Raw genomic sequence first — 14455 nt, 5'->3', positions numbered from 1 at the left:
CTCCAGGATCACCACAGACCACCCAATCATAGTGAGGGGGAGAAGGCAGACCAGCCCAGCACTAGGTGTGGAGAACAGAGACTCTTATATTGAGTTTGATCTAAGAGGCATCTGCCACCTAAGCAGGCAGGAAGAGACCGATACGCCACATTTGTGAAAAGCGTAGTGGGTGACCTGCACTTAACACTAGATCCAGCCCCATTGATAACGGCCATCTGCATAGACTTAGCACAACTCAGAGAACCAGGCTTGCAGCAGGAAAGGTGCTGGTGACACTCGGTGTCTGCACAGAGAAGGACTGCAGAGGCCCAGTCTGCTGAATATTCCTATATTTGTAGGGTTTCATTTTGTTGTTGTTGTTGTTGCTGTGTGTGTGTGTGGTGTGTGCTTGTTTGCTCTCTTCCCAACCCTTCTCCCAAGCTTCTTCCCTTGCACATACCTACTCTCCTCTCTCCATCTCTTTTTCCCTATTTTCTCTCTTTTCTTTGTATAATATTAAATCCACTTCATATCAGCATACTAAAAACTCTACACTGGTTACTACTCACTACCCCTAACCTCTACTGTATACTACCCTATCAAACTCACACTCTCATTCTATTTGATCCTATCTGAGGCTTTACCCTATTTTTGCATTTACGACTTCACTTCCCTCCTCACTCAACCTTCACTGTTGAATACAACACAACTTGCCCTTGAATATACCAGCTGACACCTAGAGACTGAGAGAAATCTACCAAAAGAACAGATACAAACTTCTGAAATCATGAGTGGAAGGAATAAAAGGAATCAATGAGCTCCCACAATCCCACAATAACAGAACCTGACAACACACAATTGCAGAGATCTCCAGTAGGTCAAATCAGAAATGTAACTGTGGAAAATAATACAGGATTTCTGAAAACATTTCCACTTAGGACGTTAATTCTTGACAAAGGGCCAAAAACATACTCAAAAAAGATAGCCTGTTCAACAAATGGTGTTGGCAAAACTGGTTAACTATATGCAAAAAAAAAAAAATGGAAATAAACTCTACTTTCTCACCCTGCACAAGAGTCAATTCAAGATGAATCAAAGATTTGGAAATCAGACCAGAGACCTTGAGGCTTTCTGAAGAGGGTATAGGTCCAACACTACAACACATAAACACAGGTAAAATCTTTCTCAATAAGACCCCAAAAGCAAGATAAACTAAAAGGCAGATCAATATGTGGGACTGCATTAAACTGAAGAGCTTCTGTACAGCAAAGGAAACTATCAAGAATCTCATCCAAGAGCCAACAGAATGAGAGGCGATTTTTGCCACCTATTCCTCCGAAGAGGACTAATATCTCGAATACACAGAGGACTCAAGAAACTCAGCACTAAGAAAACAAATAACCCAACTAAAAATTGGCAAGTAAACTAAAGAGTTCATGAAAGAAATTAAAATGGCCAATAAATGCATAAAAATACTCAACATCATTAGCAATCAGAGAGAAGAAAATCAAAACTACTTTAAGATTTCACCTAACTCCACCTAGAATGGCTATTGTTCAAAACACAAGCAACAACAAATGCTGGTGAGGATGTGGAGAAGGGGGAACTTTAATACATTGTTGGTGGGATTGCAAATTAGTGAACCACTTCAGAAAACAGGAGGAGCCTCAGAAAAATGGGAATGAACTTTCCATATGATCCAGTAATACCCCTTCTGGGTATCTACCAAAAACAATGGAAACTAAAACTATCAAACTAATGCATGTGTGTCTATGTTCATAGCTGCACAATTAACCACTGCCAAACCATGGAACCAGCCAAGATGTCCATCAACAGATGAATTAATGGATTACAAAACTGTGGGATATGTACACAATAGAATTTTAGGCAGCCATGAAGAAAAACACAATTATGTCATTTACAGGGAAATGGATGGAACTAGAGAACATTATGTTAAGTGAGATTAGTCAGTCACAAAAGATAATCAATGAGATGCTCTCCCTAATATGTGAAAGTTATGGAGAAAATAGGTCATAGGAGCAACTCTAAATGAAGAAGGAGATTCTACAAATGAACAAATAAGGCGACCTGAGGGCATGGGAGGGGGAAGAGGGAAATTCTATAATGTTGATGATGTACATTCACAAATACACCAAAGTCAATCACTAAGCCAAACATGAGAAGGAGGGAAGAGGAGGGAATGGGCTGGATCTGGGTAAGGCCAATTGGGTGATGTGTGCATGTATGCCTTTAAGATGTACTACTTTAAGCTGTATGACTACAATGCACCAATAAAAAATGTAAAAAACAAGTCCACAAGAAATAAAAATAAATATGAAATATAAGTAATAAATAAATATAAAAATAGGGCTAGGGGTGTAGCTTGGAGTTAGAATGTCCTGGGTTCCATCTCCTTTACCTCAAAAAAATATTAAAATGAAATAAAATAAAAAATTGAATTAAATAAAAAATTAAGTAAAATACTTTTATTATGATGTGAAACTATAATAATAGTGTTTTAACAATGAAAGCATATAGGAATTGAGGTACCTAGAGGTAGACCCACCTCTGAGATTCAAAGAAACGAAAGGAAAGAGTGATATGCCCTGAAAGCAGGTGTTAGAAAGTAAGATTCTGATCACACAGAGAAGACGGCAGGTGCCAGGAGCAAGTGGTCACGAGAGGATGGTGGGCGAGAGCATGGTGGGCGGAGGAATGTTCAGGAGTGCCTTTGTCTCCCTAACTTATGGGCCTAAGCAGGATATCCCTGCTTTCAAACCTGAGTCTGCTTCTGCAGTTTGGAGAGCAAGCCCAGGGCTCACCAGGCAGGGCTCAGGCCTGACCCTTGCCTTCATCCCCCTCATCCCTGATCCTTCTTCTCATGCACACCAGTCTCCAAACAGAGTATTCTCCAGATCCTCTAACACTAAGTCTCTCCTCTCCTCTGTGAATTTTCAGGACTATTTGTTATAATTAGCCACCATATCAGCTCAACTGTCCCACTCTATATGAAGCATTCTGATTTAGGGCTGCAAGGGTGCTGTATGTTACTGACTTTCCCTCTCTGCTAGATGTGGTCAGAGGCCCCTGTCATCCTGAGAAGAAAATCAATAGTCTGGCACTCATTTGCTGATTCATCTTAACACATGATTATTGATCACCTATTCAGTGCCAGGTATTGGGAATAGGATACAAAGGAAAACACACAATGTTATTGTTGGTCTGATGGGAATTGTGATTGGATGAAGGAAGTAGACTTTGTTCATATAATTTCTCACAGTAAAAATGATAATCATGGTAGTTGTCATGAAGGCTCTGTGCAGGGTGAAACAGGGGGGTTAGCATAGGGTAGGACTCCCAGCAGAGTACAGGAAACCTCCCAGGAGAGACCATTGTGCTGACATCTGAAGCATCGGCAAATATGTTTCAGTCAGCTTTCCATCCTTCAACAAATATCTGAGACGATAAACGTATAAAAAGAAAAGGTTTAGCCAGGCATGGCGGCGCACGCTTGTAATCCCCTCGCTTGGGAGGCAGAGACAGGAGGATCGCGCTGGTTCGGAGCCAGCCTTGCTGGCTTAAGAGACCCTGTTTCCAAATATAAAATAGGTCTGGGAGTGTAGCCCGGAAATAGAAGGGCTTCCAGGAACCCCAGTACACCAAAAAAAAAAAAAAAAGAAAAGGTTTTTGCCGGCTCACATTGTTAAAAGGTTTTAGTGCATGGTCAGCAGGCTCTGTGGCTTTGGGCCCAGGGTAGAAGTGTGTAGTCAGAGCAAACCTGCTCACCTCGTGGCTGGACAGTGGAAGAGAGAAAGAGCAAAGCCCTGGAGACCTAGTACCCTTTCTAGGACACTGCCCTAGTGACCTGAAAGCCTCCCACTAGGCTCCACCTTTTAAAGGTTCCACCACGTCCCAGTGACACATCTCTGTGGTCTAAGCATGTATCTTCTTGGACCTTCGAAGGACATTCCACCCACAGTCAGGAAGTAATCTTGGCCAACAAGAGGGAGAGGGGGGAGAATAGAGCAGAGGCAATCACATGTTGCATTCTCTGTAGCAAGAAGGGATCAGGACTTAGGTGGAAGACACAGGCACATGCAGTTCATAGAGCTAAAGGGGACAGGTGTGCAGAGGACGGGCCAGTCACAGACTTCAAGGCATTACCCAAAATGTCTTCTTTCTTCTTAGAGCATTAAGCACCACCGAGACTTCGTCAAAAGAGGGAAACTCTTGGCTTTAGTCCAGAAGAGAAAGAAACCCCTCCATCCAAACGTAGAAAACAGATGTTAGAGGAACAAGGTTAGATCAAAGGAGATGAGGGAAGACACTAGTGCTGTGGTAAAGCTCTGTGACCAGAGAGAAATGATGGGAGCTTTCCTTGAGATTGTGAAAGAAGAGGTAGCAAAGAGATGCACAGAAATGCTGATGGGTGTCCAGGAATGTCATGAGAATTGATTTTGGCCAGGGGCAGTGACTCATGCTTGTACCTCCAGTAACTTGGGAGGCAGAGACAGGAGGATGTCAAGTTTGGAGAGGGCCTCAATAACTTAGTAAGACCCTGTTCCAAAATTAAAAATAAAAATAAATAAAGATGGGTGTAACTCAAAGGGAGAATGTACTTGGGTTCAGCCTCCAATATAAGAAAAAAAGAACTAATTTTGGGAAGGGGGAGCGGCAATTATAAACACTCTGCACACTACTCCTGTAACTTGAAGACAAGTGGCCAAGTCCCTGGTGTGTTGAATTCCAGGGTGATGGTACACCCATGAGACCGGAGCAGAGAGGGCATGGGTCACTAAGGCTTGTCTCTTCTCAGCAGATGGGGCTTGTTGGTGGTAATTGTGAAGTAGAGTTTGCCCAGGAGATTTTAGCTAGTGAAAAAAAAAAAAAAAAAAAAAAAACAACAAAACAAAACAGAACCCGAGAGCCAAGAAATAGGTTTGCAAAACCCCAGCAGTTCACTGCCATGGGAAGAAGCATTTGCCTAAAAAATAAAAGAAAGGAGAGAGAATAAAAATCAGAAAAGTGTAGAGTTATGTGATCTGAGGACTAAAATAATTTCAACAGGGAGGTGAGTGGATATGGATGCTGGAAATGGAACTCTTGGTGCGTTTAGGGCCTGGTGGAGGCTAAACAGTATCGTGTCCAGAGAGGCACAGGCAGGAGGTGAGAATGGTTTGAGAAGACAAAGGGCAGGAGGTGCATGCTGATGTGGCACAGGCAGAGACCTGATGGAGGCAGAGGGACCAGAGAATCTTAAGAGCTGCTAGAAGAGATCCAGCCATAGAAGAGATAAAAAATATACAAGAGAGAAAAGTTTCCAAACATTGCTATATTCAGACAGCACAGAAACAACATTCAACCTTGAAATCTCATAAATATTATTGGATACGTTAAAGAGACTGTGGAAACTGACTTGCGATCCTAATTTTCTAATATTGATTACCTGTTTCATGAGAATTTTTTTCTGCCTTGGAGATAATTTGTGTTCTTACCTTTGAATATCATTGATTACATTAAGTTTCTGAGCTTGAACCACCACTGCATTCCCTAGATAAATCATTTTGGATTAAGAGAAATTATACACACTACTTAATTTCATTTACTAATATTTCTGCATTTGTATTCATACACGAAGTTGGTCAATATTTGGTTTTTCTTCCATCCTTGGACAACTTCTATGCCGAGATTGTACTGGTCCCCTAAAATACAGTGGATGGGATTTATTTTCTGAAATAGTTTGTATAACATAGAGTTTACCCCCTTTAGCAGAGCTCATTTGTAAAACCATCTGGGCCGTCTGAGGATGGGGTGGTGGTAGCAGTCTAGTTGTGATGACATATCAATGTTGATTCATTTTCTAGAGTGGCCATTGTTTTCTTGAGGCAATCTTGATCAGTGTTTTCTAAAAATATCTATTTGTTTTCAAATAATTTGCATCCAGTAATCCATGTTCTCTTTCAGCTTGTTATTTTTTATCTATAAATATGCTTTCTGTCCCGATATTGTATATTTGTGCAAAGTCATTAGAGATTTGCTAATTTTATTAGACTTCTACAAGAATTTGTTATGACTGTAAAAGTAAGGAAATTAAGAGTTTATTGAGGCCAAGTTGCTTGGAGAGTATTATACCCCCAGTTAGTCTTAAAACCAGGCCTCCCATGTCCAGTCTATGAACTTCACCTTGGATTTTCTGCCTTGCCCAACCTTATAACTCCATTTACCCTTATTATTTGATGAGCCAGCATTTTAAAGGGGTCACATTTGGACGGAACAAACGCCAGTCTGATCTGGGTACCCATACAAACAAATAGAAACCCATATCCCCTCTACCATCATGGGCATCCCCAACAAAGGGCTTAATGGAAAGTATGTTCATATATTTTATGAACAAAACTGCACACCAAACATACCACCATGATACTGAATCAGATTCAATTCATCAATGTATAGCCACATCCACACAATGACAATATGGTTTTCATAATATCACCTACTCGAAAGAAGGTCATTCTCATAAAATTTCTAGATATATTTTAACCTGCATACTTTGCCAAGTTTAAGATGAATATTTAACTTCATGAACCCTATTCTACCTTCAAATCTTTAATATAAAGATAAATTGTTATCAATACATTTATGATGTACCTTTGTGATGACAATAGCAAATAATTAAGAAAAATGCTTCTTATTCTTTTTAGTCTTTTGAACCCCTTTCAGACAGGAAACAATTATCCATTAAAGATCTCAATAGGAATTCTCACTGTAAGAAAATGACAATAGTATTTATTTAATCCAATTAAAATATCCATAACTTATTTCTTCTTTAATGTATTCACTTGGCAAGAATGTTTATAAATATAAATGGTACCTTCTTTATAGGCCATAACATTCAACTTTAATCCTGAATGATAATATTCTTAGAACCTGTATCACCCAAAAGATAGGCACATCACTTGACATTACTTAGTTGACTAAACATTTCAAATTGATGTATTATTTTCTCATGCAGGATAGCCACAAACCTCTATTAGTGTTCCTGTAGTAAATACTGCCTAATGTCTACCCCTGTCTATTGGGTTGATTTGCATAGAATCAAAGCCTTCATTTCATTTTAAGGTGGTCAGAGGTCTGGCTAAAAACCACTGTACAAATGTTCGTGCAGCTAGTTATGACCATGTGAATATTTCTGTATGATGTCGTACAAGCCTAAGCATGTGTGTGGGAAGCTCTACATATAGATTAAAATTTACACTTTGAGTAAATTCTCTCTCACACACACACAGATGCTTTGGAATATAAAGGAAATCCCAACCATGAGCATGATTATAGAAACACTGTATCAGCTTCCCCCACAGTAATGGGCAAACATCTTTTGTTCATTAAATATTATTTAATTTATCTAAAATTCTCTTACTCTTAATTACCATTTTCCCCATTCTGCATCAATGCTGTCAGTACCCTACCAAGCCCATTTCCACATTCTGGACTAGAATGAATGGCTCTGTGTCCCTGTAGCAGGATGTACTTATGTTTCTCATGTGACTTCACCGTCTCCACCTATTTCTGTGCTTCCAAGGACAATGATGGTGGCGTTTTAGTCTACGAATTCATTACTTTATGTTTACAGTACCCCACCGTCTACTTATATACATAGAATGGGCTTCAAAAATGGTTACTTAAAACAATTGGTGTGTGTGTGTGTGTGCGTGTGTGTGTGTGTGTGTGTGTGTGTGTGTGTGTAATTGGTTGTATATGTAGGCACAGGTAGGCAAGAGTTTTGAATTATTCAAGTGTGTCAAACTAAGCTAAGACTCTCCATAAATAAAAACTCATTGAACTGAGATAATGTAACAGACCAAAGCAAAGCCAAAGGAGAAATATGGTCAAATCAGTTTGAATATTTTAATTGTCCCTGTTTTCCATCTGGGTAGAAAAATTTGTGATTACGCTCATTTCATTCTCATAAACACTACGAGTGTCCATGTGGTGTGTGTGTGTGTGTGTGTGTGTGTGTGTGTGTGTGTGTGTGTGTGAAATGACTGTTAACTTCTATTTCAATTTAAAACTCACTAAACAAATATAACTATAACCATAAGCCACTTATTCTTTACTATTTTAACAAATGCTTCTTATTTGGCTTTTACAATCTTGATTTTGCATGAAGACTTTAATACATCATCTGTTTAAATGCCTAGGTAAAGATAACCTCTATAACAAATTCCAAATTATGGGAACTATACTAATCACTCTTATCTCTGCCTTATAAAATACTTCACTAGGAATGATTTTAAAAGGAGTTAGTTTGTTTAAAAGTCTCAGTTGTGTGACCTTCAGCCCAAAGGTCTTAAGACCAATGTTTAAGTCCAAAGGTGTGAAATATCCACATGACTTATAAAAGCGATGACATTTTCAACATTAGCATAAAATTTGACCTTTGTGTCCAGTCTTCTGGGACATGGTCCTTTAGCATGGTGAGTTTCTTTTTCTTCCTGTTTATTGTTCAAAAGTATACCTTGAAGCATAAACTTTAAGAATACAGCAGTTCAAAGACCAGAAAAGAACCCTGAAGAGCAGAACATAGCAGAGCAAAACTCAATTAAATTTTAACCTTTCAAACTTTAAAAGATCTGGAGTAGTCCATTTCCTCCTTACCTAAATTAAATTGGATCCCTAAAGACACAAATAAAGATGCTAGAAACTATATTGGCAAAAACACAATTACTTTCCAAGAACCAGGTTAAATTATAGCACATCTCATTTATTTGATGCAGTATAAATATATTCATGTTTCACAAACTGGTATTTATTGATTCAACAACAAAAAAGATTACATCTTCCATTTTGACAATGAAACTAGTTAGAATTGGAGGAAATGTATCCTAAAATCCTAAACTGCAACTCCTTTAAGAAAGAACAATTTATGTAATATATGAGAATCAAAACCACACACATCAAAGCTACCCATGATTGGCTTAATCCTTATTATTTCAAAATGCCCCTTCTATGAAATGATACCCAGGATGAGAAGATTAAATGCTATCTTGCTTTAATAAAGACATGTCCCTATGAATTATTCTCCTTCTGTTATAAGCTACTAGTATAAATGCTGGTGTTTGATAAGGTTAAAATTTACAATGAAATTCATATGGTGTTTCAATGAGGTTGAGAAAAATGTGCTTAGAGAAATGTTCAAAAATGTCTCCCTGGAAGATGGGTACAGTGGTACACATTACAATCCCAGTACTGGGAGAGGCTGTGACAGGAAGACTGCAGAGCCCAGCCTTAGCAACTTAGCCAGATCCTATTTAAAGCAACAATAACAACAACAAATAAACAAAAAACACGTAGATGGGAGGTAAAATTCCTGGGTTCAATCTCCACTCACCCCCAAAAAACATAAAAGGAAAAAAAGAAAGAAATGAAAGAAATGTCTTACCAGAAATTGTCTTCAGTAGTAATTACAATGTTAAGCCCCTGACAGCTAAAATTTTGAGGATAGCAATTCTGAGAATTACATAGTTTTTATAATATTAAAAACATTTAAAAAATCAATGTTTAGTTACCACATCTTGAGAGTTGACTTTACTTGTGTAATTAGAAGGCAATCAGATATTTCCTTGGTTCTCCAAATAGAATATATTGGTTCAAACCCAGACTGCTGGGCTCCAGTCCCCAGCTTTGAGATTCACCAGGTTTGCAATGTGGCTGGAGAATTTGGGTTTCTTCCAAAATCATTGGCTAGGGCAATGTAGTTAATATGAGAACTACCACACATTGAAAAAATATTGGTTCAAAACAACAAAAGATGGCAATTACTCATCCAAATTATGAAAAAGTTCACATTGTATTACTTTCTATATTCCCACAAAATTATAATTTGTGAAATTCTGATAAAACTTTTACAAATGAAACACAGTGACTAGTTCAATTTCTCTAATTTTGCTAATGGGTTAGCAAAATAAAATGGTTTCTTAATTCTTAGTTTTAAAGCATATTTTGGATCAAAATTGGGTAATTTTGTCATACCATATATCATCTAGTTGTAAAAATTTTTTTCATTCAAATAAATTTTTTAAGAGTAAACATATCTAATAAAAAGATAGTGAATATAAAAGGAAGTCTTTGATACTATTTCCTACACAAACTAGTTAGGAAAGTTTTTTAATGGAGTTGGGAGGGAAGGACTTAGTTTTCTTGAAAGAAAAATGACATGTTTGACATGAACAGTTCAGGGACAGCTTTTGATCAAAGCTCTGGAGTATTGCAGTTTGGACTCTGTTCATTTTTTAACTGACTTGGAAACCAGAATAGGTGTGTTGGAGAAACTCCCCAAAGGTCTATGGAGGAAGATGACCTTTCAGTTTGCTGGTTATTAATCAACAAAGAGTTTGAAGACAGACAGTGAAGGAGAGACTATAATTTGACTGCCTGAAGCATGTCTTCCAGCTTGTAGATGTCCTTTGTTTGATCCTTGAATATTAATCATCATGAAACACGGGGATTACTCTTTTACTGCTTAGACAGGCAGATGATATGGGTGGTAACGTTCAGTGGATGGATCTAGACTGGAGCGTGGAGTTTGCTGCTGCTTCATGGCAAAGTTAATAAATACCTGGGGGAAAAAGGATGAGAACAGTTGCTGACTTTTAAGAACAGTCAATCTTTTGGTCTCAACTATTAGAAGGAAAGAGATGATCTCAGAACAGTGTCCAACCAGTTCTAGAAGCCAAGTATCATGAATCCATACCATCCTGTTCTTCACCACTAATTTACAAATCCATTGAGGATTCAACTCTGGCAATGGTAAATTATTTTTGAATGATTAAGAAATCACTTAGAAATTCTCAATGCCTTTAGCATAGTTTCAGGAAGTTGTGATACAATTCTATATTTCTGGCACTCTTAGTAAAGCAATCACCTTTTGTTTCTCTCAAAGTTACCTATCGTTCACTTATAGTAGATTCCAATTAATCTCTTGGTGGCTAAGTAAAGTGAGGAAGAGAAGGTTAAGAGGATATGATTGAACTTACTGAAAGGCTAGTGTGTTGGAACAAACAGAAGCTCTGTAGAGGATGCATCTTGGGTGGAAAGTGTGTTCTAAGCAAACCACATCAAAATTTAATAAAGTCAAACAAGATTAATTTAAAAAGAGTAAGCTGAATAAATAACCTGGCTAATTTTAAAATCTCATGGATCCAGCCTGATAGGCACACCAAACGTCCTGCCACCTCTGCCAAGTCATGGAAGACACAATACCTGTTCCAGAGTGGTCTGGTTAATGGAATAATGCTGGATATGCAAGAAATCCTTATTGTTCTCTAGAACCTTGAACAAGTCAGCTAAGCAGCCCCATTTTTTTGGTACGTGATATTCCAATAAATTAAGGCGTTGTCCCTAAAGACCAAAAAAAAAAAAAGAAAAAGAAATTACCTGATTTACAATCGTCACATAAAATTGATCGCACTACATTTAATTTCCAAATAATAAAATCCAGGTATTTTTGCAAACCGCACGTGTATTTACAAGTATGCTGTGTAGATTAATTATGTGAGTCTCCAATAAATGCTTATAGATGGCAACAGGGTGGAGGGGGCATATTTGAGAAATGCCATTCACTTGGAGTGAGTTGCTGTTCTGCCCTTTTATGCCCCCATCTTGCCACGACCACAAGGAGGACCTCTTGAAAGGGTCTGACGTTATCTACAGATGTCCCAGAAGTAGGAAGCTAATATGGCATAATAGAGATATCTGGAAGAGTCATGAGCTTCACATCATGACATTACTTATTAGCTATCAGATGCCATCTCCATTAGCGGAGCAACACTCGGTGTGATATTTAATCATTCCCAGCCTCATTTTTATGTACGCCGATGGACATAAAGATGCCTGCTTTAAAGGGCTGTTTAGAGTGGTACTCAAGCAGGAATGATACTGTCCTGCCCATCAGGCTTCTTCCATGGTAGGATTTCAACTAATGCTTGTTATTGACATAAATAGGGAATAGCTACTTTATGGAATACTACGATGTTAGAAGTTATGATAAATCAGGGTCATAGTCATCCACAAGAATTGCAGACAGTGCTTCTAAAACTTGATTAAATTTGTTCAAATGTAGAGTCAGGTTCAGTGGGGGTGGAGGCTGAGATTCCACGTGTCTAAGTACATCCCAGGTGCTGAAGGTTCTACTGGTTCAAGGGAATACAACTGATCACATCAAGTTTGAAGAGGATCATGATCTCAAGTATAGGGCTCTATTTGTTACATAATATTAAAACCACCAAAAATATAAACCTTACTGTGAATATGTGGAAGAAATTATTTTTCTATCTTCCAAACAGCAACATAAACTATACAATAGAGTTGTGTCCACTGATAAAACCAGTGGATATAGCCGGGCATGGTGGTGCGTGCTTGTAATCCCAGTACTTAGGAGGTTGAGACAGGAGGATCGCGCAGGTTTTAAGCCAGCCTCAGCTACTTAGTGAGGCTCTCAGAAATTTAGTGAGATCCTGTTTCCAAATAAAATATAAAAACAGGTCAGGGGTGTAGCCCAGAGGTAGAAGGCCCCTGGGTTCTATCCCCAGTACCACACACACACAAAAGTAAATATATAACCTCAATCCTCTCTGGGAGTTCAACAAGAGGCCAAACAGTTGTATTATCCTTCCAAGTGATCAAAAAATATCAGTCATGCATGCTATTTTTAGTAGGCTGACATACTAATACTTTGCAAAGAGGCCAAAATAATGAGGGAGCACCTTCTGATGGTTTAGAATAAAGATAGACAAAAATTACAAATGTACGTATAAGATGTTTTCAGCTTAAAATAGAGACGATTCAGAATCTGAGCACTACCTTAAGCTGGATTCCTGGAAAGTGGAGCTTTAAGCAGTCAGATATGGTGCTAGGTTGATTTGCTTCTTTACTGAGCCAAACTTTGACAGTATAACCATCACCAAACCTGAGAGTTGAACAAAATAAAAAACATGGTTACTATTATAGATATAAATTATAAATGGACCTAAGATGGATAAATTATAAGTCCATTTGCATGCAGAGGCAGTAAGAGGAAGTAACTATTCCAAATTGTGGATAGACTTTTGAATTTTCAAAAATATGGAGAAATTAATTGCAAGTCGATTACACAGTTACTGTCATTCATTTATATTCCAAACACAAGCACTGATTTAACTTCGAATGAATCAGTAAGACCTAGAATCAAGACCTGGTCCCCAAGAGGCAGGTGAAAATTCAGAGTATGAAAGCAAAGGGAAGTCAAAGAAAGTCAGGAGCTAGGCTGGAAGCTGGCCCTAGGAAGTGCTGTGTGGGTCTAACTGCTCCCAGGTCTGTAATGATTAAAATGTGGCTGGGAGAAGATGAAAGAGAATGCATAAGTAATTTGACCAAGTATTTTTTTCTATTATGCAAATCAACTGTACTTTAACCCAGTTTCAAAGGACAGTTCCAGTTTTTCAAGACAGGTCACCAGCCTCAGAGGCCCTGCGGAGTGAAGGGTAGTGGTTCCCCTGGTGGCCAACCAAGCAACAACACAAGATGGTATACTGAAAGCAACCTCAAATAGTAATCTCCAAGGATGTGTGAAGCTTCCAGAAATCATGTGTGGTATTCTTCTGCCTCATCACCAGCACCTAACATGGTGTTGCGTACATTATAACATTCCAACAAAGATCTGATCGATAAATGACAAATACTCAATGTTCACTGACACAGTTTTTATTTCAATTATTTCATGACACAGTTTAAGCACCTACTACCTAGCACAGTACTAAGCACTGATAGTAACTTAATGAATGAAAAAATGGTACATCCAATCTTATAACAACCATTTACTTACAGAGCATTTCTCAAAAGATGTACTGTGCTTAAGTAAATGTTCCCTATGTCATCCTGATTATAATACATTTAAAGTTGGATGATTTTTTTAATCTCTGTGAAGACAGAGGACCCCAGAAAATATGATCTCATTTCAGAGACATCAGCCACCCTTGGTACCATCCTTCACATGATCATGTTCTCCTGATTCCTGCCCTAATTTCCAGTTGTCAGATGACATCTTCCCAAGGTCTGTATGTAGTCTCAGCAGCCTCTCATCCTTTCAGGTTGATGTGCCCTAATCCATACATGGCTGAGAGGTTCTTGGGGACACTGATATACATGGACACATCCAGAGATGCACCTGTTTACCACCTCTGTTTAGATAACTCTGGGAGGTTTTATTTATTTATTTATTTATTTATTTATTTATTTTGGTGGTACTGGGGTTCCTGGAAGCCCTTCTACCTCTGGGCTACACTTCCAGACCCATTTAAAAATTTTTTTTTTATTTGGAAACAGGGTCTCCTAAGCCAGCATGTGCAGCTGGCTTCAAACCTGCGTGATCCTTCTGTCTCTGCCTCCCAAGCGCGGGGATTACAAGTGTGTGCCACCATGCCCAGCTAACTCTAAGAGTTTT

General features: G+C 38.5%; 1 protein-coding gene across 1 annotated transcript in view; it reads right to left on the bottom strand.

Annotated features, from left to right (window-relative positions):
• Nucleotides 1-10498: 10498 nt before the first annotated feature.
• Nucleotides 10499-14455, bottom strand: part of ABCA13 (ATP binding cassette subfamily A member 13) — a gene marked incomplete at both ends in the record, with an annotated part of 326203 nt that continues 322246 nt past the window's right edge. The window contains 3 exon segments of the mRNA XM_080701162.1: nucleotides 10499-10594; nucleotides 11239-11376; nucleotides 12838-12943. Coding sequence (XP_080557288.1) covers nucleotides 10499-10594; nucleotides 11239-11376; nucleotides 12838-12943 — 340 coding nt within the window.

This window comes from Muscardinus avellanarius (assembly GCF_963383645.1).
Source record: "Muscardinus avellanarius genome assembly, chromosome: 9".
Classification (NCBI taxonomy): Eukaryota; Metazoa; Chordata; class Mammalia; order Rodentia; family Gliridae; genus Muscardinus; species Muscardinus avellanarius.
This window is presented reverse-complemented; position numbering and strand designations above follow the sequence as displayed.